This window comes from Diadema antillarum, unplaced genomic scaffold (assembly GCF_040938485.1).
Source record: "Diadema antillarum isolate AM-2024a unplaced genomic scaffold, OU_Dant_1.0 scf00000196, whole genome shotgun sequence".
NCBI classification, from domain to species: domain Eukaryota; kingdom Metazoa; phylum Echinodermata; class Echinoidea; order Diadematoida; family Diadematidae; genus Diadema; species Diadema antillarum.
The window spans coordinates 2,184,246-2,210,491 of NW_027271085.1; the positions used below are offsets into that span (position 1 = coordinate 2,184,246).

The 26,246-nt window shown below is 38.1% G+C and overlaps 1 protein-coding gene across 2 annotated transcripts in view; it reads right to left on the reverse strand.

The window, feature by feature from the left end:
- Positions 1 to 754: 754 nt before the first annotated feature.
- LOC139723614 (uncharacterized) overlaps positions 755 to 26,246 on the reverse strand; it is a 40,309-nt gene continuing 14,817 nt past the window's right edge. Inside the window, exons 1-3 of one of the 2 annotated variants that reach the window (XM_071634842.1) lie at positions 5,814 to 5,844; positions 5,403 to 5,484; positions 755 to 3,551 (exon numbers count right to left, since the gene is read on the reverse strand). In XM_071634842.1, the coding sequence (XP_071490943.1) occupies positions 2,027 to 3,421 (1,395 nt within the window). In that variant the 5' untranslated portion in view covers positions 3,422 to 3,551; positions 5,403 to 5,484; positions 5,814 to 5,844 and the 3' untranslated portion in view covers positions 755 to 2,026. Of the gene's footprint in view, positions 3,552 to 5,402; positions 5,485 to 5,813; positions 5,845 to 26,246 lie in introns of those variants that run through there. The other variant, XM_071634840.1, reaches the window with a different exon arrangement.

A 26,246-nucleotide genomic window follows, 5' to 3' on the forward strand; every position in this document is an offset into this window, starting at 1 on the left:
TGTCTCAAACACGTATATTATGTAGAGGCAATGCTGTTTTGTTTGTTTTGTTTCGCTTTATTTCCTTTAGTTACGATGTAATTTCCAAATCGACTGTACGTGTCCTTTAATACTAATCTGAATATCAGCTGCACATTTCCTGGAATCTTGCAATTCTACTATAGGAAAAAAAAAATATTTGAGGCCATGTCTTTTAGACAGGTGACTGTTGAGACCAGACAAGTTACAGGAATCATTATTATATCTGTAGTCTGGTCCTGTATAATAATTCTTATCATAATTCTTTACAATTCATTGTTAGATTTTTACAATCAAAGGTAGAGCAAAAATGACAGATATTTCCCTTTACACTCAAATTGTTGCTACTGACAATTTGAACATTTCTGCAGAAAACAGGGGAAAAAATGGGAAAGTTACAGGGAAGTGAGTGTATAGAGCCTATTTATTTGTACATCTCTGTTAGTTTGTCTGTTCCTAGGATCCGACACGTAGCAGGACTCCTACTGTATTTTGTCCAAAATCTGAAACAGTCTTCAACTTGATCTAAAATGCTGATTACACAAATGCTGATCATTTGACACAAAACTCATTCCCAATAAAACGAAATGCAATATATGCTGGTGGTATTATCATTTTTTTTTCATGACACATTCATAAGATTGTTTACATTGATAGAAACTAAAAACATGGATTACAAATCTATGCCACATAACACATAGATTTCCCATGATTCTGTAAACACTGTTTATATAAAAAAATTGTTTATCAATGCTGATTATTAATTTCATAAGAGCTCAGAAGCTCTTCAATAATGCAATTTTCGCCATTTCAAATAAGAAAGGAGGGAAAACAAACATCAAATCTCAAATGAGTCTAGATGTTCTTATTATAAGACATAAACTACAGTGCTGCTGAATGCAATGCTTTTGAATTTCAAACTAATTTTGTAATCATGGGAGGGATAGTACTGATTTAACAAGTGTGGCAGTCCATCAACATGAATACCTCAATAAAAATGAGAGACAACCTAGATGTCTTCACTGGCAGTTCCTTCATGGCAGTTGAAAAATTCTTCAGATGGGAAATGGGTGCAATTTACATTCCAGGTCTCACAAGCACACACACTTGATTACATGGACATTAACCCTGACAAGACCAACGTGTCAAGGCCCCAATCCTCTTGCACACAATGATCTTCACCTTGAGTATGTAAAGGTTAATGCAAAAACAGCAGCAACAAAATGTTTTGTCATAAAGTGTATTCAAGTGTTTATACTGTCAATTACCAGTAAATGTGCGTGATGGTAAAGGCTTTATTAACCCGTCGAGAACGAGTCCCAAGTATATTCGGGCAAGTGACTATGGGAAATGCATGTTGCATCAAAATCAGTCATTCCTGAACGGGTTAAGCTATAAAAGCAGTCTACTGCCAAAAAGTTCAAAACAACACAAGTCCGCATGCCCCCTACTTTACTAACACAATTATGGGTCACAAATCTGATAGCAGCTAATGTAGTCAATAATGGTAACCCCATATTCTCAGCACTAATTGACTGTTACAGAAAAGTAATCGCAACTCTACTTTCTATCAAGGCATACCAGAGCTAGAACTATTATGTGGTTGATATTCAAGGACACACTCCTCAAAATACATTAACAGATCCAGTAAGTATACTTTCTCCCACTCAGAATTCTTTATCCATACACACATTAATAGCACTACTGATATCATTTCTGTATTGGAACAAGAGCACATTATGCATTTGGTATTGTTGAACTTGAGGTATCTTTCATGGCATCTTCAAAGAACTGTACGTCCTGCATTGATCTCAACATGTGGGCCAGAATGGAAAAGCTGACGCGTGGTAGGGAATGTTACAAATACTCCCAACCCACAAGTGCAATGGGCCTTGCACACCACAGCTGTTGCCACCTCAGCACCCTGGCCTTGCTACCTATATCGCATTTCAATTGAAATTCTACGGATAGCATTTTGGGGTTTTATGTTTTTTTGTTTTCCCGGAGCTCATTTGCTCAGGGACAGCTGCAGTTCTGCCCGTATCTCCTCTAGGATCTGCGAGTTAGGAGGTACCCGCTGACTATCATCCAATGGCAAGCTGGTTTGCTGACTGAGGCTACGTCTTAGCGGCGGAGGGGGCGGCCTGGGACCGATGCCCTCTAGCTCCGGAAGGATGGCCGACTGCCGCTTCCAGGCAGGCTCCGCCGTCGAGGCACGCGTCTGCTCATTGTAGATCTTTACCAAGTTCTTCACTCCGTGACCGCGCGACGCCACACCGCTCCCGTTGCTCGATGCACTGTTCGAGGCACTGCTGTCGGAGAATATCCCCGTATCTATACTGGCAGTGCTGTCCCTATTGCTCAGGTTCCTCTCGAGGAGGTATCCTGTGCTGTACCTATTCCTGTTCTTCATTTCCAGCGGATTTGGCAAATCCTCTGTCTCCACTCGGTAGCTCATAACAGAGTTGTGTTGGTTGGCCCTCGCGGCGGCGCTGTGAGGGCTCATAAAGTTAGCATCAGGGAGATACATGGATGTCCTGATGACATTGATGCCCCCGCGTGAAGGGGCGTCCCCGTTGGCTTTGTGATGCTGCTTCTCACTCTGCGTCCGCTCCAGCATCACACCAGGAACAGGCTTATCGAGGTTGCGCCTTCTGATTTCGGCCTTCATGAATGACTCTGAGCCCATCGACCAGTTGCCGTCCTCTGTGACCTTCCGTGCCGGCGCCTCCTTCACATCATCATCGAGGTCCATGCTCTCTGAGATGATGGAGTCTAGGAAGTCTAGTGCTTGCTTCTCCTCACTGTCAATACTGTCTGGTGGTGGCGACACGGTCCTTGGCATATCAGCACCGCTTGTCGGGGATTCTACTGGCGACTTGCTGGAATCCAAGGGTGTTGGCATAACTGGTGCTGCTGAAACCGACGTCAATCTATTAGAGTTCTCCTCGTCTATACTTGCTGATGCTTGATGCCCACTGTCTTCCTGCTCCTCGGGAATCGGCCGCGCCTGGGCCATCTTCTGCCGCACCTGGTTCCGGATGTCCTGCATGGACTCCTTCTGTTCAAGATTCCGCATCTCCTGGGCGGTGTCCGTTCCCGGCAGCAGACTCCGCGGGACGCCGCCGTCCGTCATGTCATGGTAGCGGTCGGTCGCCACATACTCGCGGCCGAACTCGCTCCAAAACGGGTGGACGTCAATGGAGTTCTGGAGGTGGGACGGCGGCCCCGTGTACGACATCTCGGTTTTCATCTTGTTCGGAAATTTGGACTCGACAAAGTCCAGTGTGTGCACTGTCTTGCTGAAGTAGCCCGGGGTGTCACTAACGCTCCCCATGAACGCTTCAGTGTTGAGGATGGACTTCTTGTAGAGGTCCTCTGACCTGGAGTATGTGCAGCCCATGGTTGCCTCGTTGCTTCCCTGCCTCAGCACTCGGTGGAAGAATTCGTTGTCCTGATGGACGGCCTCTCGTTGTTGCTCGCTCACTCAGTCCCGTCTCCAAGTGAGAGATGTGCTCATTTCATTTTCATTTCTGACAGATAAAAAGACAAAAGGAAACCAGATTTAAATACAATAAGAAGGAAATATATATTTGACATGATTGCATGCACTGCGCTTCCCTTCTCTGCCATCAAAGAAAGCACCCAGCAGATTTATAATAACAAAACAAGGAATTGGGGGGGGGGGTTCATTTGGCAAAGACAGACTACACAAAAGAAAAATGAAATGCAGGAAAAAGGGATAGTCCACTTGTAATGTCACCAGCTCAAGAAAGCACCTAAACTAAACCTCCACTGTGCTGACAATATTGGCTCATCTGATTTGGATTGTCACCAGCATGACTGCTTCTTGCATTTAACTTTAAATGCACAATTTACTATTTGCACATGAAAAAAAAAACAGCATTAGTGCCTTAAAATAGTTCTAAAATGTGAGTTAGGGATAGGACAACCACTGTAAAATGTTGAATCCGTACAATCAATATGAAGTATTGCCAAACACATACAATTTGAACAATAGCTATGATAAAAATGTTTCCAGACTAAACCATCTACAGTTATGGTTTATTGAGAAAAATACTGGTATCTCCTAATATTTTAGGCTTTATTGCAAAAATTTTATATGGTAGGATGTTTTGTGATACAACAGACCTACACATTATGCGTCAAAAAGAAATGTGATATCTTGAACATCTTTTAAATCCCTGCTCCCAAAGGTAAACTGGACCTTTAACTCATTACCGATGATCTAAATTCCATAACTTCAGTCTCTTTGTCCAATATGCAAAAAGAAAAGAAATCAAAAAATGTTTGTCCTGTTTATTTCACTTCATACTGTCCTATGACCAGAGTCAGCTTGAGCACTAAAGCCTCAATTTTTCCCTATGACTATTTGGCATAAAATGGTCCCATAGACGGAAAATCTATGTCAGGTTAAACATACAAATTTTCAAAAGCTATCTCACACTTCACACTGTTACACACATTCTGCAAAACTGAAGGATAATCTTTAATGATGAATGTTAATCGATAGAATGTTTGCTTGGAGGTGGAGAAATGGGGGGAAAAATATTTTTGCCATAAATCACAGTATGCCTTCCCATGAAAACACAAACTGCAAAGAAATGATGCTGAGTACTGCCTGGTTTTGAATGAGGTTTTGCAGGTCGGTTTGATATCAGTGGTTGATTAACCGCATCTTTGGGATCAATCATTGGAATCAAATTAGAATATTGACACTGCTGAGCAAATATTTTACTTTTGATATGATTTTCTCAAAAACACAGTCCTTTATCAAAAACCAGAAAGATTAATGCTGTTTGTTCTTTCACACAGACAGACAAAGAGACAGCCAGACAGCCACATACAAAACAATGCTAATAACCATGTAGTCAAAAGTACTAAATATGTCCACATTGTTACAGTAGTTTGTATCATGCATAGCTTGCACTGATATCATCCAAAATTATATTCCACTCCACTTGTCCAAGCGAAAATTAGTATTTTTTTCCACTTTACAACAAGAAATCTTTTTTTTTTTTTGTAACAGGCATTTCATTATAACTGCATTCGTTGGAGCACATTGTATATTATGAATATGAAATGCTATGAAAGGAAATATTACAAATAAGTCAGCTAATCTAAGAGTAAGATAAATAAAATTACATTATAAAGGTAATAATTGAGATTGGGGAAGGAAAATTAGGAAATTAGTTTTAGAAGAAAGGCAAGAGAGTAATTGACATTTATTCCTTAATCTACAGATTTAAAGCATCCTAGTGTGCGAGGTCTTCCATAAGTCCTAATTTTGACGAAATGAAAAAGATTTCCCCTCTTTCAGAACATCTGTGCACATAAAGTCTGACTCGTACATGTGTACTTACTTTTAATACTTGTGTTGCCAGTAGCAGTGTCTTCAAGAAATGCTAGGCCATGGTTATCCTAGATCCTCTTCTCCATCCAGTCCTGTTTAGCACAGAAATAAGCAGAAAGAAAGACACCAAATGTTTAGAGTGGGACTGCAACATCGATAGATTTCTTGGTGATTATGAATCACAAGTAATACACAGCTTATCACTTCATACAGTCCTCTTTATTGTGTATATAATCACAAGGAGAAAATACACAATATGGCATAAGAAACACTGTTTTCCAGCTATAAAAACCTTTAGTACCTGTGCACAAAAGTCATCCTTGGATGTCTGTGTGTGTGTGTCCATTTGTGTGTTGCGAAACCAGAAATATATTCTTAACCTTGGTAATATCATCCTATATTCCATCTTGTACGTATTTACCTACATGTACTGTACACTGCTTTGCCAAAATCTGCAAATCAATTTGTCCTTCCACACCAATGTAAAAAAAATAATAAAAACTAATAAAAAAAGAAAGAAATCAAATAAAGAAATCAAAATAAAAGAATGGGGGATTCACTCCTTCCATGTGCACACAATACTGTCAGCAGATACATGCATGTCTGTCATTGCAAGGAATCTCAGCTGATATTTAAGGGTCAAGCTTCCACAGGCAGGTCGGAAAATACACGTAATTCTTCATCGCTGGCAGAGAAAACACTACAGCTGTATATAATCTTTACATGCGGGTGCACTGTCTTGCCTCCGTACATGGACCTTTTACCGTGCTACCCAAATGAATGCACAGGTGTTACGAGAACACGAGGTGGGGCTTGCAAACAACAGAGAGCTGTTCAAACACTGGCAGAAATTTGCCAAACATGTGAAATGTCAATTGCAAAAAGACTGCCCGTTTACCCAGTTTCTCTGTCAACAATTTTATCGGCGCGTCCCCTGTTCCAAAAGCGGACAAACAGCGGCCTGCAATATAGGCTCGTTTACAGAACATCAATCAAATATTTCTTTTATGGTAAATTCCAGACTTGACAGCCATTTTTTTATAAAGAAAGAAGAAAATGATACATATGAATAGAAGCATTAAAACTGTGTATATGAATACACTAATGTATTGGAGCAGGTTATAATGCATTTAATGCATGAATACACATTGATTCACTTTGCCTGGAATACCATGACATCACAAAATAAGATAACTCAGAGAGAACAAAAAGACAACAACAACAGTATTTCTGTTTTCTTGGAAAAAAATATACTGATTTCAGTGTATTGTCAACTTTAAGGCGGAGTATTAAGTACTGTTTAGAATTGATTTATTGTATTGAGAGGAAAGAGGGACAATGTCCCAAGCGTATAGAAGAGGAAGAATGGAGCTAGTCAAAAAGGGGTAAAGAGGTATGAAAAGCATGCAGGAAAGAAATCTACCTATATTTATAAGACCTACGAAGGACCGACTGGAAAATATGCAATGGAAGCTGAACAAGCGGAAGAGTTGAAGGCAGGGAATAATTTTTCTGGTATGGTATACAGTGTACATAGCATTTGCTCTATGCATTTCCACTATGACTGCAATGACACAACATGTGATTTGTGTAGCAATTTCATTACAGAGAACACAATTTCGTCCATTGCCTCGAACTGATATTTTGAGAAGATTCCCCATGGGAAGGCGAGTGGAAAATGAATTGGATGAGAGGCAGGCTGGAAGAAGAAGGGTGATGAAGAATGCATGGAGGGGTTAAAGAGACTGCACAGTACTGGTTAAGAGGTGAGGATTCAGCTTGTAACGTTTCACGAGATATTTAGAAACCACTCTATGAAGTGTCAAAGAGCATACAATTCTCAGGGGAATCAAAGGTATGTTTGATGAAAATTGGATTTGAAATAACTGAGATATCCAAAAAACTAGGTAAACACAAAGAGATCCTAATATTTAATCATAAAAAGCTGTGGCCTGTAGATTTTATTAGGATCGCTGTTTTGGATATCTCAGCAATTCCAAGCCCAATTTTCATCAAATAAACATTGAATCCTTCTTGGATTTACATGCTCTTTCTTATTTAATATTAAGAGGTTTCTCATTATCTCACCAAAAGATGTTATAAACCCGAAGATAAGTCTCAAGCAAATCTATACGGTCCCTTTGAGAACAAGAAGAGGAAGAAGGGAAGAGACTGGGAAAATAGATGGTATATGATGAACCACAGAGGAGGGGAGGTCAAAAAAAAAAAGTCCTGGAGGAAAATGAGGAGGAGATGGAAGAAGAGCAGGATGAGAAGGGAGAAACTGAAGGACGTTCAGGAAAAAGGGAAGGGGTACAAAACTGTAAGGCAGGGCTGCACACTAACCCATTCTTTCTTCCAGTCCGACCTGTCTGTCAGACTTGTAGGCACCCAGTTTTTCAATTTTGTACTGGGCCCTTCCTGAAAAAGTTACTGGTCTGACAGTGATTTTTACTGGTCATGGACAATTGGAGTTGGACCAGTGCAAGTGTGCAGCGTTGGGTCAGACACAGGGTAAGATGAAGGGGAGAGGGCAGGAGGGCAGGAGGGGGTGGGGGAGGGAGTGGGGGCAGGGAAGAGGCAGAAGAGAAAGAAAGGAGGGATGGAAAGCTTAAGGAAGTTCAGGAAAAAAAGGGAAAGGGTTAAGAGGAAGAGGAGAGGGCAGGGGAGGGAGGGGAATGGAGTGGGGTAGGGAAGAGACAGTAGAGAAAGAATTATAAGAAGGAATGAAAAAGACAAAAAATGGGGGAAGGGTATAGAGGAATGAGGGTGGGGGTCCATGGGAAGAAAGAATGGGAGAGGGTAGTGATTTAATATCAAGTCTGTACAATTCATTGACTTTGGCACACCAGGTTTATCCCTCTCATTGCACAAAAGCACGTCTCTTTGAACCATTGACAAATTTACAATAGGAAGCTTGAAATGCGCCGTTGATAATCAGGAATTACCTTCATAGGTCGGTAGGGGAGATCATTCTTTCATTCATTCACCTAGTCAAGGCACTCACAGCTGCATTGTATGAGTGATAGCTAGCCTACCTTCCAGGATGTGTTAATAATTTTCCACAACGGTAACAAATCTTATTATCACAAATGACACAAACATGTATCATCAGAGGAGAGATTGCATACATAATTATGACAAACTGCATACACTGTATGCAATCAAAGTTTTATGATTAAACTTATGTCATCATCTAGATCCTTGTCGAAGACTAATGACATGCAAGTCTAAACACTCTTCCTAGAAGTCATTTTGGCAGCCTTGTTGAAAGGCTACAAGTAGGAGCCACCTGTGTTTAGCAGTAAAGTCAACATTCATCTGCAGGAAGAGTTGTGATGTCAAGGATCAAAGAAAATCCACTGACAATAGCTGTTTTCACTGTGACTGATGGTGACTGGCATCATTTTGTAAATTGAATCATATTGGGGACTTCATGCAATAACATCAGCTGCATTCTGGTCATTCATTGATATTCAAAGTTAAATTTCAATTCTGAAAACATCCCCCCCCCCCATAAAAAAAAAAAAAAATTGAATTGGAGCCCACAGTCTTTTTTGCAGCATGAAAATTTCATGAATTGCCACCAGTTGGTATTCAATGCATGGAGTGTAGATAAGAACTTTTGCGTGCAATTATGATTTCGTGAATTTTGGCTCTTGCGAATTTTGCGGAATTAAAATGCACGCGAACATTCCTCGTTTTACAGTAATGCACATGTATGCATTGATGTACACAGGACTACATACTATGTAGCCCTATATGTGTACAAATGCATGATAAACACATTTATGTAGACCTCATGATAAAATGCAATTTATCTTTATAAATCTAACAAGAACATAAATCAGGGACATGTTGTTAATTTATGTACTCTGTAGAAAGATTCAACCTGTATGTACACATTTAAGTCAAAGTCAGAAGCTAGTATAGTACCATGGACCTACACAGTCGTACTCTCTAAAAAAAATCGAGTGAAAATTTTCACTCTAAAAAGAGTGAATACAAAAAAAGAGTGAATTTCGAGTGAAATTGGAGTGAACTTTGGGTGAAAATGCTCATTTTCACTCATTTTGGAGTGACGTCAGGGATCACTCCAAAATCTTCGAGTGATCCCTGACGTCACTCCAAAATGAGTGAAAATGAGCATTTTCACTCAAAATTCACTCCAATTTCACTCGAAATTCACTCTTTTTTGTATTCACTCTTTTTAGAGTGAAAATTTTCACTCGATTTTTTTTAGAGAGTACAGGTCTACTGTATGTGTAAATGAGAGAGAATTGTTTTGTAAAAATTAATGATCTAGAAACTGCTATTATTTCTGAAATCCCATGAGACCCATTAACACTGTCTTGTAAAATGACTGATGAATACAGCAAACATTCACATTACCTGCTGAACAATTACAACGACAAATACAAATCTGTAACTTCCAAAACTCAAGATTACATCCCAAATGCAAACAACCCACAGAAGACAGAGTCAGTATTACAGCAACTCAGCAAATAATAAAAGGGCAGGGGTTGACTGGAGTTGAATCAACAAAGAAAACATGCCTTGACTATCTAAACTTTACTCTACAATTTGGATGCCAAAGAATGTGAAATATTTTACTGTATGGGCTAGAGCAAACACAAGGAGGCAATTTCAGCCTGTTACAGAAAATGAAAATTTAAGAAAAGTGAGTCTATAACCCAGTTTGAAAGTACGAACACATACATGTATGAACACCACTTTCAGTTACAATTTTGGGAGACAATTACCCTTTTGGGAGATCATTAAGGAGAATTGAAAAATTCCTGTACATCTCAGATTTATGTCAAAAGGATCCCATGTGTGCGTTTGTCAAAAGGACTGTTTTCAAAACAAATCACGCTCGTAAATGTCTCCTTAGCTCAAAGCTATACTATCTGAAGGCAATGTTATGCAGCTCTGCAAAATGGATCAAGCTACAACCAGACTGATTTACTGCCATTGAGGAACGTTTTAAAATTATACATATTTACCACTTCTATGGTACAAAGTTTACCCTCATGATTCCATCTTTTCACTGTTAAAGGGACTGTAAAGTACTGTTTGAGGTAAGGATTCATGTTTTGAACATTCCTAAGTGAGATAATGAAAAGCCTCTTATGAAATATGAAAGAGCATCTAATTTTAAGAAGGATTCAACGTTTATTTGATTAAAATTAGTTTTCAAATGGCTGAGATGTCCAAAAAAGTGTTAATAATAAAAGGCGACATGCCCCAACTTTATTAGTATCTCTTTGTTTCACCTTGTTTTTGAATATCTCAGCCATTTCAAAACCGATTTTCATCGAATAAACTTTTGATACCCCTTAGAACTGCATGCTCTTTCACATCTCATAGAGTGGTTTCTGAATATCTCACAAAACGTTAAAAGCTAAATTTTCACCTCGACCAGAACTGTACACACCCTTTAAAGGAACACTTGGGGGCAAATAGGTCACAAAATTATTAAATAAGATCTCAGCATTCTGTTCATAGTAAACAAATTTGCCATCCACAGACTTGAGGGTCGACTTTACTTTGCGATAAAAAATTTCTGTGTGTTTACATTTCTCTTTACCTCAGAGGAGAACAGACAATTTTATTCTTTGACAAACACAATAAAATGATAAAATACTTCTTAGTTTTCCTTTATACTCCATGCAAACCGGATGCTAATCAAACTTTTGATGCACTTTAACCAACACGCTGTGCTAGCTTTTTTCCTCTACTTATTAAGTCATTTTTTTCTAGATGGAACCCCTTTTATGGAGGGGAGCCTTGAATGATACATTCTTTAAATGTTTTTCCCCTTCAGAAATTCTTATCCTTGCAAAGGAGAGACAATCAACAATCTACAATTGTTAAATTCCATGCAGTTGACAGAGAATGCTTAATGCATAACATCATGCTCCCTTTTCTTTTATCAGACACCTAGACAGACACACAGACACACAGACACACAGAAAAAAGAAATGTTGAAATAAATACCAAAGTAGGAGATAATATGTCTGTATTATTGGGGTACAAAAGATGTTCGTGACATTGCTGAAAGGTATGTTGTACATTGTACTTTGCGTCTCTTGAATGTACAAGTATCACACAACTTGTAGCTCCAGGCTCAACACAGTGATCAATGCATTTAATTAAAGTTTTCAACCACAGTGGTTTACAGAGTTCTACCAAAGGTAGACATTGATTAGTACTAGAGTGGAACATCGGCAGTGGATACTTTTCAACCTTTCACATATTGGTATAGCCCCATTCCCATTAGCTGCCCAACAGGGATTTTAAGTACTCATGGACAACTTTTATACAGTATGGGTCTGTAGCTTCCCATAGAAGTAAACTGCACATGTTGTCAAGAGAACACACTGTACCATTTTAAAGCTGCTGACTATAAAACACCCGAGATATAAATTCTAGCTTCTTTTTGATATACCACATACAATCATATTTATAGGTCAGAACATGATTTCAAAAGTAATGGCATGGAAAAGTTTCTTTGTGCTGAAAATACATGTAACTGTGTTTTCTTTAACTTCAGTTTTGACTGTAATAATTGTCATGTACTATTTTGCTTTGCTTAGTTTTTGTTTTTTAACTTATGAAGAAAATAACTACACTGTGTAATTCTGTGTTTATTCTGAAGAGAGGTGCTAATACTCAGCATATGAACAAAATTCTAACAATACACATTCACAAGCAGGTCATCACGACACAGTTGTAAATTAATGTAATACATGATACACATTAAATTCTTTTACGGGGTAAAGCCGATTCATTCAAAATATGTACAATAAAGTAGTTTTTCTTCTTATTCCATATGAGCAGAGTATATAATGTGGGCTTCTACCCTTACAAGATCTGCACTGTATTTGGGCAGACCTGTGTCTATGGGAGATACGTGATATAACAAAATGAGCTCATCCCTATGGGTTAATGTGTTCCCTAAGGACACTAATTCTAGTCTGGATAAAGGGCAAATTTTGCATTGAACAGTGAAGGCTGATAGCCTCATTTTGTAACATTCATTGTATTGTCAGAAACATTGTGAAGAAAAAAATAACAACATTTGGGTGTGTCATACTCATCCAAGTCAGGCAAATGGTCTATTTTATGCAAAGAAAGGGGCTAGAAGGATATTTTTCTCCAACATGTCGATAAATCACTTGAAGTGAGCAATAAAGCTAAGAAGACCATGTATTTATTGAACAACATCAAAATATCAAATCTGCTTGAATCCTCTTTCATTCTACAAAGTGTATTTATTATTATTGCTTGCAAAATTATGTGTTCACTTTCAACAGTATTTGTGTTAGTCTTTGTACCAACACATCCATTTAAAGACACTACAAAGTACATTCATTCTCAGAGAAGCACATCTATTTTCTTCTACATGGTCGCTATTCAGCACAAACAGCCTAATATTTGCTTCAAATATGCATAAACGACTATTATAAGTACTACAACTATTATTTGAACAAGATCAGGTATGACAATTGTACCTGCAAAGAAAAATTGAGCCATAACTTGGAATTATTTCATGGAAAGTATGATTACAAGTTCACATGTTGAAAATCTGAATTTTTAATGTTTGTAACACAATGTTCAGCATAATAATGGGTTAGTCTGCAAAGCCCTTGTAATCGGTTTGGTTTTTTGTTTGTTTGGTTGTTGTCATCTTTTTTTTTTTTGTCTTGAACATTTCTGATCTTGCATTAAAGAAAAGAATGTATAACAATTCATCATGATCAACGCAAGTTAAGTATCTGAGCTGCTATGCTGAACACTTCATTCCCATTTTATGGCTGGCCTGATGGTCTTTAATGATTTAGGAGAGATAGCATAATTACATTTTACAGGGACATGGTTGCAGTGCCCTACAGTTTCTGCGAGTCATTAGCACACTGTGCAGTGGATGTTTCAAGAGTTAAAGGAGAATCTAATGTCCTTAATTAGAGGAAGCTTATTTTGTGGTGCAAAGATCCCTTGTTGAAAATCACCAGGGTGCAGTCTTCACCAGAGGGTACCTAACTCAGGGTACTACATAACTTTTTTTTTTTTTACCACTTGCCCGGTTGGGCAAGCAGATTTTCAAATTGCTGCAGAACACTTGCCCAAACATGAATTTTACTTGAAAGTGCAGGAATATAAAAAAAAAATTATTTATAGAAAATCACTTGTACAAAGGGCTTGATAAAACACAAGCATTTGAATAAACAGAACACGTTGATTGACAAGCTTGAACACATTACATGTACAGTATCTAAAACTTGGTTTGATTGATTGTTGGTGTTGCATTGCATGGGGGTTTCTTCTAAGTGTTGGAAAGTTGTTGAAATGAAATTACAGTGCATTTGTATCACTGAACTCTCATTGTCTTTGTATATTTGTATGGTTGACTTTGTGATTTTTTTTTTTTTTTTAAGGCAAACTTACCTGACTTTGATTTTCACTTGCCCCAGGAAATTGGGCAAGCACCTAAGTAGCACCTTGCCTTACTGCCAAAGTCAATTTAAAAAAAGGTCTCTTTCTTATGTCATTTTTGTGTGTCCATCCATTGTGCAAGCTGTCTCCTCAAGATGCATTAACATTCATTGTAGAACAGGCCACCTTTGTTTTGAATTAAAGGGCAGTGGCATAAAATAATTCACAAGGTACATCATATGGGCTACACCATAACTTTCAAAAAATGTATCCTTTAAAAACCATGAATGTCTATTTAATCAAGATGTATAATGTACTATGAATTCTGAGAAAAGCATTAAAGCACTCAAATGTTATCAATAAGAACCTTTAACCAGGGAACATCAAGTTGGGCTGTGATGTACAGGCAAGCAAACATGCTCGTGATCAGCCCGAGGAACGCCTATCGCGAGTCAACAACCTTGTTTGTCTTGCCTCGTGTCAAACAGCCATAATCAATTCTTGCAGGTAACCACCTTCATATTAAAGGCATTATAAAACCATTTGGAGATGAAACAAAAAACCAGCTTTAGTGCTCCAAAATAGTTCTAAAATGTGAGTTAGGGATAGAAACAACCAATGCAAAAATTTTGACCAGTATACATGTAAGCAATCTACAATGAATACTACCATTTAATACAAAATGTAAATAATTGTCATGAAAAAAAAAAATGTTTCTAGACTAAACTGTCTTCATTTATGGTTTATTGAGAAAAACAGTGATATTTATCTTCTTATATTTTAGGCTTGATTGCGATTTGCTTTAATGGTAGTACAAGGTTTTGTGATACACCTGACCTACACACATGAATCAAATGTGGTATCTTGAACATTTCTTTAAAATCACTGCTCCCAGTGGTAAACGCTACCTTTAAGAGCAATGTGGCAGCCATGGTCTAACTACAGTGTACTCTGTGGAGGCAAGGCTTTCCAGGACGCACACATCATTTAGCAAATTATTGCCATGCAGGAACCCCCCCCCCCCTAAAAAAAAGGAGCAAAATGCTTAAATAGAGTATTGAAATGGGCCTGTATGATTATGTCTGGTCTAAAATTAGATCTGAATGAAGGAGTGTAGAACAAATAAATAGCAATCAAATCAACTGGTATTTGATAATTGTCACAAATCATTGAAGTAAACTGCAAACCTTGTGCCAGAAGAAAAAAAAAAAAGGGACACCAGAAGCTGTTAAATTGTAAGCAATCAGATGCATTCGAGAAAGATTCAAAGGCTTCTTCCCTATTCACCAAACACAATTTTTTAAAACTTTGAAAGTAGGGGAAAAAAAGAAACATTTGTAAGAAATACATGGAAAAGGTTCATATCATTTCAAATCACAAGTTTGTAGGTAAATGTTAATCTAAACGAGTTCATGATATTCTACAGTACCCTCCAGAATAATAGTGTTCCTCTAATACACACCGTACTACAGTAATCAATGCACCCCATTATTAAGTGTGCTTTGGAACATGCTAAGGTCACAGAGTATTCACGGGTTTGTTCTTTATTTTATTTTATTTTCAGATTTCCTCAGCTACCTTGAAAAAAAAAGAGCTACTGTCAATAGGAAGGAGTAATCTAATCCTCCTAATCCCTTTTGTTTCAATACGGCCTTCATGCAAGAATAGGCCCGTTCACACACAACGAAAATCAACATTACAATCGCGATCCAAATTTCGATTTTTTTTTCTCGACCGTTCATACAGGGGGAAAAATCGCACTTCGCAGCAAGGAAAGAACGATCAGTGGCCAAATTGCGCATGCGCGAAACTTGCATGACCGAAGACTGACCCCGCGGTCCCAATAGAGTTTCGCACGCGCTACGAACAATGGGATTAAAAATACCGATTTCCGAATCTCGATCGCGCTCACACACACGGCGCTTGGCAAAATAATCGCGATTTTTCTGAAAAATAGATCGCGATTAGGATCGCAAAAATTATTGTAGTGAGATTTTTCTGTCCACACAGGAAAAAATTTCCAAATTTTGATCGCGATAAGAAAATCGATTCTTAAATCTCACTTTTTCCCTTGTGTGTGAACTGTTTGGGCTTTCTACAGAAAACAATTTCCTCCTATTACTTCTCCTTTATAGGGTGTCGATGTTGTTGTCTAATTTTGTTTTTGTTTTGATTGTTTTTAAAGGAGCAGAAATTAACAAATGCTGCCTAAATCTTTCAACGGCACTTCAAAACTTGAGAAGTATGATGCCGAAACTTGAGGCTTACAAAATAGATGAAAATTTCCATATCAAAGGATGTGTACAGTTCTGGTTGAGGTGAGGATTTACATATAATGTAGCTTTACGTTTTACGAGATATTCAGAAACCACTCTATGAGATGTAAAAGAGCATGCAATTTTAAGGGGCAGCAAAAGTTTATTTAATGAAAATCGGTTTTGAAATGGCTGAGATATCCAAAAACAAGGTGAAACAAAGGGATCCTAATAAAAAGCGTGGCCTGTCGCCTTTTATTATTATCCCTTTTTTTTGTGGATATCTCAGCCATTTGAAAACTAATTTTCATCAAATAAACATTGAATCCTTCTTAGAATTACATGCTCTTTCATATTTCATACAAGGTTTCTCATTATCTCACTTAGGAATGTTCAAAACATGAATCCCCACCTCAACCAGTACTGTACAGTCACTTTGAGACAAGACAAGGCTTTAATCTTTTTGATAATCCCTTTAATTGTTTTCAATACTTGAAGGACACTACTAAAACCCAGAAACACCTTGAGATCCTTTTTTTTATGCCAACCTCTGAGGCTCTTGGGAAGGGGAGGGGCAATCCACAGGGGTTTTCCCATTTTTGCGCAATCTTTGTTTTAAAATGTGTAGGTGCCATAGTACAAACACAAGACAAAGATGATAAACTAATTTCCCTTGGCTTAATATCAATCACGTCATATCTATATACAAAGTCTGCAGAGTTGATAATCTTTTCATCATTAAAGGCAAAATGCTATACATGCTGCTGTTAATAATTCACATCAGCACATTGCAATCGTGGGTGGAAGGGGTTATGTTGTACTGAATAATGACAGACTTGAACTTGAAAAAAAAAATGACTCATCTTCTACTGATGCCCTGAGTGTACCCTCTATGAGTATAATATGGAGTCTTTGATTATTTAAACTCTTGTGTTTCGTCACCAGGGGCAAATATCAACTCGGTCTTATCACCACAAAACTGTTTGAACATCCACAGAACAACACCCTTCTTTGACTACAGAGCAAACTACAATGTAGGTATTTGAGTACGCCCTTACGGCGGTCCTCCCATGTGCAAAGTCACACATCATGTAGTAGTATTTCATGTCATCGGTCTACTTTTGTAGGCAGAAACTCTGTGCACTCAAGATGGCACCGGTCGGTCAATACTGTACAAGCTGAAATTTTCGCGTACAGATATTTTCGCGAATTGCTACTTGGAGAACATTTTCGCGTGTTGTTAATTTAGCGGTTGCGAGGCTCTAACTGAACTTAGTTATTCGCGCATTGTTATTTTCGCGTGTTGTTATTTTCGCGGTTCAAAGGCGATTCGCGAAATTCGTGAAAATAACACCACCGCGAAAATTTCAGCTCGTACAAATGTTTTAAACTAACCTGTTACCAACCAGCTCATGCGATGACCATGGTCTTTACAAGTTGTACATTAGCAGTTACCTCCTCTTTTGGTTCCAACAGCCAATGGGTTAAAAACAATGCCCCGTACCTTTTAACACTATGCCTGCAAGCAGTGTAATGGGGACAGAAGTGTGAACGCATATAATGTACGTACTGTGAAAGTGGAAATTTTCACGGTGTTAAAAGTTTTCGCACATTTCTCACAAGCAGAAGCTAGCACAAAAATAAAGGCACGGAAATATTTTTGCTTGCCATGTGTTCCAGTACTTAGTTGAAGTCTTGATTCTGCGGAATTAAAAACATGTGAAACTCGACTGAGTCAAATGTGCAAACTTGGCACATAAAGAGTTAAAATCAGACAGAGTTTGGCATTCTGTAGTATCAAAGAGCATGACAAGATATATTCATACTTTCAGAGACAATCTGGCAAAATCACAAAAACTTGGCAGGTCTAATAAAACTGAAGACATATTATTCCAAGTTTTGAAAAAAAAAGTTCAAGACAAAAGCAATGCATAACTCACAAAGTATTCAATAAAGTATTAATCAAGACCATGCTGTTCTTGAAATCTGCGGTGCATCGTGGGCCGTCTCACTATACGGGCATATCATGTGCATTGTAGGTCTCCGAGATCAATAGACCTATTGCCGGCCATTAAAAGGCACCTCCATTCATTAATGGCCACAGTGCACAAAGCACTTGTCATGCCACACACTCAGAAAAAAGACCCCAAAACCCGCAGACTGCGAGACAAATCAATAATATAAAGGCCTGAGTAATATCGTGACACATCAATTTCACCTAATCGAGCGAAGCAGGTAGCCCGGTGCGGTGCCTCCCTATCAACGTCTAGGGCATGCGACGAAGGCGCCTTTTCAGTCGTGTCCAAACCCTTTGCTAACTTGCGAAAATAACTGGCAGAGATTTAAGTCAACTCTTCAATGTTTTCTCTTCCCCTCTTGAAAAAACTAATTCAAGACCGATTTGCCCTCATCCTTTTGTCGCTATTGTGTGCCACTAGTCTCGCCAAACAGACCCTGAGCTTCTTTGGGTAATGATGCCACGCAGTCAATGGAAACTATCACCCATTGAGGACGAGTCTCGAGTAAACTCGGGCAGGTGTTTATAATGGGAGGTTTATGCATGTTGTAGCAAATCAGTCTGTCCTCAACAGGTTAACAATAATGTGTAAACACAAAACCAGCGACCAATGCTCTGAGAGCATCATAAAGAAAGAAAAGCAAAAAATCTTTAACACCTCTGGTCCAATGCACCTCTGGTCCAATGGGCAGAGAGCAAAAGTCAAGGTACATTGTAACTAAATCTCCACAAGCATCATTAGATAGCAGAAGAAAAGAGAAAGTTTCAAAAGAAGAGGGAGATTCCATGCTGCTTTGCTTTGAAAGTGCCGACTTTTCATACTAAACAAAAATTTTGTGAAAGAAATTTTATTTGAAGATAGCATTCGACAGTTGGTGCCATCAAATGAGTGAATAAATTGTGTTTTCACAATATCTTGCTATAACTTTTTTTAATCCTAGTTCTCCCTATGAGCTCATATCTGCTCGACATGATCTCTACTGCATGTTACTTGAATTTTGTCTAAAGTTCCAAACTCAACAAAATATCCAAACTGTGAATTATTTCTACATTCTCATGATGAAACACTTGCACACCCCTGTTTAAACCAAACTGGTGTCATAATGAACATACTATCATTATTGTATTAAGGCACTGTCTTGTAGTAAGTGTTTCTGTTTACCCATACCTTACTCTCTGATCTTTAAAGAAAGTGGTAGCCTTCAACCCCCCCCCCAAAAAAAAAAGGTACAAAAAAAAAACAAGTACAATCGTGAAGTATGTTTCTTACTTTTCACTTTCTTTGTTTTATCTTAATTTTAATTCTTTTTAGACAGTAAATAAAATGCGTGTATTCTCACCGGACAAAGTTTGGAGGAAAAAAACAAAAAGGTAATACAACGTAAGGCCAGAAAATATGAGACTAGACATTTGAAGAGTATGCCCTCAGTGGCATGCGGATTACAGAGTGTGAATTACTGCCCCCAAAAGTGAGAGCCCCCAAGCCTTGTCTGCGCAAAAGTCCTATTCAGCATTCGGACAGAGAGGGGAACCAGACCCTCCGGCCAAACACTGGGCTTGTAGCACAGCTACATGTAGGCAGATAATGCAAATCTACTCAAGTGGAGCTGGGGTTGTTGAATTGTTCCGCTTTCTTTCTTTCCATATAACGGCCAGGATTGTTTAAGGAGGACAACCAAAAGGGGAAAAAAAATGCATACACACAAAAAAGAGGGGTGTCACTGCATATTGCAGTGACTCATTTGCCAAGACGAACAGGAGTACAAATGCCTCTGTGTAGTGGATGTGGTTTTTTTTAAACCCACTGTACACTTTGGAATGTACACTTTGGAACGCATACAATACAGGGCTTCCACATCTTCACCCTTCAAAATCAGGACGACTCCAGCCCAAGGAGCAGTCAGGGATGAACCTCAATGATAAGGGAGTTCATGGTTAGTGTGCGCATGTCTCATTTTGACCCCTACACCACAGACTTTGAAATAACATGGACATGTGTTGTGATCAAGAATTCCTTCTTGAAGCATGTCATCTTGTATTATCAAATCAATGTTGAGAAAGTGCATGGAGAGATTTTGCTAAACAGTGTTGATGAATGACTTACACCTGTATGTTCCAATTTAGTCTGACACACATACATTGTACTGACATAATTCAGATTCTCATAGTTGCTTGAGACTTCTATACGTTTTAAAGTCAGTGGCAAATACACAGACATTCTCATTTGACCTTTGTTCTGCACATGTGCAAATCACAACCGTGAACTCCCTTATACACCACAAATATCATTCAATGGACAAACCAATTCATACAAAGTGTACATCAGGGAGATTTCTATATTCTCCATTACAATATCTTACAACGTATCAAGAGATGGGATATGGAAGTTTCCAAGAAGTCTCCTCCAGAATTAGGGAAAGTTTTAAAGGCAGCTTTGACAAAGCACCTCAAATGTTGGCCATCAGAATGCCATGTCTGATGTAGAATTGACTATAGTACATCAGACTTTATTACAATAAATTAGCAGATTTGAATGTTCAGTGCCTGTTTGTATCATTTTTCAGAACAAAGATCTGTCATTCTTACTAGAACTTTCTCATATGTCTACACTCAGGGTACTAAGCCTACATGTGTCTATATAGATCTACTAAATCTACCTCTTTTTAATAGGCCTACTTTCTACCTTTCAGTTGATTGTCAATCAATATATTCATTTACCATTCATATAGAGACATCTAGAATAAAAACACATGAATACTGTGTATGCATCTACATTGCATGTTTCTATTGTATCTTCCCATCCACATATTATATCTATCTACACATGTGTACTACAAGTGTGATCTCACATCAGTATCACTACAATCCTACGCCTATTACATTTATATGCATTGCTAATATCAGTGATATACGTGTAGAATGGGGTCACCTAAATCACCAAAATTACAACACAGGGACACTTCCCACAAAGAATGACCACAACATAATCAGCTTAATGTATCAGAAATTCCACACAGATCCTGACACATTAAAGACTGTTTTCTTCCTTTCCCTTTTCACTATACAGCACCTTTGCCCATCCCCCCCCCCCCCCCCCCCAAGAAGTATGCATGTCCGATTCACAAGTCTAATCTCAATAACCTCTTCAACACTGGTCTACCTGTTATGTATGTGGACTACGCAAACTGTGTGTTTTCAAGATAACATCATTTGCATTGGTGATTAATACCCAACAATTGAGGTACTTGTTGCTGTTATTTTTCTGTGTTTCACTTTATACAAAAGCTTTGTGTCACACTCCATTACAGTTCATTTCCCTCTGGAATGCGATCTGGCTTCCAAGCGGAGTGAGTTCTTTTACAAACGACGAAATCGTAGGGGTATAGAAAGAATTGTACGTGCCGACAACTCCATAGCACAAGCGGACCCATTATTGTTTGCTCATGGCCTACCACGGCAAGAAGTTAAAGGACAAGTTCACCTTCATAAACATAAGGATTGAGAGAATGTAGCAATATTAGTAGAACACATCATTGAAAGTTTGAGGAAAATCAGACAATCCGTTCAAAAGTTATGAATTTTTGAAGTTTTTGTGCAGTACCCGCTGGATGAGAAGACTACTGCAGTGTATGAATAACTTAGATGTCACATGCGTACAACAATATAAGGAAAATATAAAGGGAATTTCACAAAAATTCCATCTTTTGAAAAAAGTACACATTCCCCTGACTCGTTACCGACAAATGTTATGGGTAATATTATTCCCCCTGCCTTTAGAAAGAGGCAAGTCAAGTGCTCTTTTATCATGCTAAAAAAGTGAAAATATGCTGAATTTCTTTTACATTTTCTTTATATTGTTGTACGCATATGACTCACAAGCTGTAGTAGTCTCCCCATCCAGCGGTTCCAACACAAAAATTTTAAAAATTCATAACTTTTGCATCGATTGTCTAATTTTCCTCAAACTTTCACTGATGTGTTCTACTAATATTGTTGCATTTTCTCAATCCTTATGTTTATGAAGGTGAACTTGTCCTTTAATACAAATGTGATGGTGGGAGTAAATCTCAAGGCACTATTGTTGCGCAATGCACCACAAGTTTGGCCTGAGTTCGACAATGATTGACAGGGAACTTCTCAGCTTCTTGTTTCAGGACATTGCATGTACAGTGTATGTGATACTTCATAAAAAATGTACTCATGCATGTAAAACAAATAAACAAAAAAAGAAAAAATAGTGCTAACAAAACAATATGACTGCACTTGCAATCATATGATTAATTTAAACAAAACATTATGACAAATATGTTATACTCTACGCGTGGTCATGTATGGGTTTGGGGCATATTGAAGAAAGGCAGACGTCCAGTGAGAAACCTAGACTACAAAATACATCATTTGTCAACATTTCCATGTTGTGATTGTTAGAAAGTATTTTAAGACAGTAGAAACAGACCTTTTCTTTTACCTTTTTTCAGTAGAAACATATTTTTGTCCTCTCAAGTAAAAAAAAAAAAAAAAAACCCCTTTTTTGTACTTTGTTCGTATGGTTTCATCCAAAATACACCACTTTTCTTTCACACAATAGACAGTATCAAAACTGGAGTACTAACAATGGTGAAAGTTGCTTTATAATATCCTAAAGTTTCAAAAAACTTAAAGAACCCAACACAAAAGTAAAAAGGAAAACAAAAAAAACTAAAAGATCCCAACATAGAAGTAGAAAGAAAACAAAATCAAACTAGTGATAATCTCCAACCCTTATCACAACCATCACACAACATATTTATAACTCTAGGCAATTTGTAAATTTGATCTTACCTTCCTTACAACTCCATGATTCTATTCATCACTTCACTCAAGGAATCAGTCGTGGTACTATATGTTGTAGGTCTGTATTCTCCACCAAAGGACATTAACCCTGTCACAGACACAAAATGCACTATTTTCTTTGCCTAGATGGAGATGCCGCTAACCCGCACGTTTCATTTTCATACAGCAGCGTCCCCCTTCCGATCACCTCTGCAGCATGAAAAACACAGCATGGATTGACTCCCAGCGTCAACTTTTACGCTGCCGAGCTGACAAGTTGTTACTGCCGGAGAACAATCGCGTCTTCACGTTAGGTGTTCATCCCCGAACTAGGCACAAATGGAACAGATGAACAATTGTATTCTCCTCTTTTCTTTTCTTTTTTGCCTGCGAGCATGGTGACACGCGGAGATAGCATTAATCTTCACTCAGCTGCGGAAGATCGCAGACCGACAAAAGCGGAATAAGACCCTCCGATAAAAAGAACCAGGGGCAAAGAGTCCTATTGTGGAAAAATTATGATAATGTGTATGAGCCACTCTGCCCACATTAAAAGAAAAAGAAAAAAAATAAACAAAATTGTTGGCATTCCTGACATATTTCCCACAGTGAAATACACTCAGTAATCAAATGGTATGCAGACAGCTCACCGCAGTAAGCGATCACAGCACTATGAACTACTTTTTTTTTGTGATGTCACAATTCACTGATTACATTGTGTTTAATAGTAGAAACATGTACACACACAAGGTGCTTTGTACAGGGTAGAACATGCACTTAAAGTCCATAGTCAAAATGTCTGTTGTTTTGATTTGGGTTGTTGTTGTTGTTGTCTCTCTCTCTCTCTCTCTCTCTCTCTCTCAGTCTAAACTCTATGCAAAGTACAGTAGCCCTGCTTTAAACAAGGTGTAGCTTCATCTCAGGGGGGGGAAAAAATTTTTTAAATGACTACTGTAAAACGAGGAATTTTCGCATGTATTTTAATTTCGCAAATTTTGCGAGCGCCAAGAATCGCGAAATTAAAATGCACGCGAAAGTTCTCGTCTACACTATATGCATTGAATGCCAGTGGCAGTTCGCGAAAATTTCATGCCGCAAAAAAGGCCGTCGGCTCCAATTCGCGAAAAATTCATGTCGCGAATATATCATGTTTTACAGTATTTCCTCAGATTGGAAATTAGCCTTCTCGGGAAAGAATGAATTCTAATATCCTGGATGAAAGGCTATGTTTAAATACATGTATGTCACGTTCTACCGAAGAACTCTGAAAGAAAAACATTCTACAATTGTAGGTGTGTCATTAAAAAAAAAAAACACCAACAGCTAAAAAAGACTACAAACTTTTGTACACCAAGCTATGCTGAGGTTGTAACTTAAATTCACAGTCAGAAAATCTAATATGTGATGAATTAAACCTTTAGTCCAAATGCCCATTGTATATTACTGAGTATTTACAGTGTTACTGTAAAAGTGGATATTTTCGCGCGACTAATTTTTCGCGCTTGGCCGGGTCAGAAGAGTTTCGCATGTTTTTAATTCCGCGGAATCAAGACACTCACAGGAACGTATGGCAGGCAAAAATATTCGCGTGCTTTTATTTTCGCGCTAGTTTCTGGTTGCGCAAAATGCGCGAAAGTTTCAACACCGCGAAAATTTCCACTTTTACAGTATACGGTTTTCAGTCCACTGCATTCTCATGATATAATTTTCATTTAATATGATGCTGATTTCTGCAACTTTGCACGGGTTGTTTTGCTATAAACTGCAGTGTTAGCATAACTTTGAAAATACAATATGATAGTGTTTGTATGATTTAATTTCATTGACATACTTGTATAGTGTACAATGAAAAATAATCAGAATTTGTGTAAAAATTGAGAAAATCCTGCATCCTCATACTACAAATACACACAATGAATTTATTCTCCCAATCAATTTTGATCTGTGTTTATTCAATGCTAGCTAGTTTTCAATAATATGATACATGGGTGCTTTGATAATACTAGTAAACAAGATACTGTGTTGCATCAAGGTACAATGTATCTATGAGATGAATTATAATTTCATTAACGCTTAATACTGAATTCTGAGAAATCAGCATTCCATAATACAATGTAGGCGTGTTATCATCAGTTGAATGGGATCTGCAATAAGAAAGATTACTATCTATGTTTCAATAAAATGCACCTTGAATGATCTGCTCTTGAATTGTGTGGTATATATGCAGCTATGCTGCTTTCAACAACTTTCCAGGTGTTGTATTAACAACTGAAGCATACTTATAATCATAAGATAAATGATATTTCTATACAAAAAGTTAATCAAATTCTGTTAACACTCAGTTCTTACAATTTCACTTTATCGCTCAATAATTCAGACAGGCCCCAGTGGAGCTTTTAAATAGCCTTTGGGGTCAAGCTTAATATCATACCAAAACTTTTATCAATATTTTGGAAGCATTGTCAAAAGATGACTAATACAATGCAAACCACAAATATGTCAAATAATATTAAAGTTCACGGTCATTCTGGGAAAAAAAAAAATGAGTAGACTCCATGCAATGTGTTGGTGGTAAATTTCTAATCTAAAACTTTCTGTGAAAGAAATACAATTTTCACCTTTTGGTTTATCAGTACTTCTAGCAGTAACGACATGCCAATGAAGACGCAAATACAATTCTAAAACTTCCAAACTTATAGGCCTACATTGTACAGAGTGTAGGGTCTACATGCAGAACGTCACCTAAATCTATCGGTCCACGGGAATCTGGGAAAACTGGTTTGTGGAATCTTGCAGGGAAACAGACCCTTGATTCTCATAAAACAGTCATCAGTTTAGCACCATTACAGCACAGTTTCAGTAGCAAAATGTGCACATCAGTGCATAAAATAAAATATGCCATACATTGGCACAGTCTCCCTCCGATCCCACCATAATAAACCCCTCCCACACTGATACCCTCCCCTCCCCCTTCCGTCACCCCCCCCCCCCCCACACACACACACACACACCCAGCAACAGTAGCTTGTTTATCCCTCACATGGTATCCAGACACATTCGAGACCGAAGATGTTCTCCGATTACCACCACCAGTACCAAATCTCATTGCTGGTTTGCATGTCTGTGGGTGGAGGTGCATGATGGGATCAAGGTCAAAGGTCATGTCACCCTGTACTGACAATGCATGGTAGACCTACATTGTGTAGCGTAGGAAGTGACATATGATGCCCAGGTATGCTGCAGACATGATTGATGTACATGTGTCAAGAATTCATGAAAACATGTGACTATAAAACGACAATTGAATATCAACGGGGAAAAAGTATTGTTG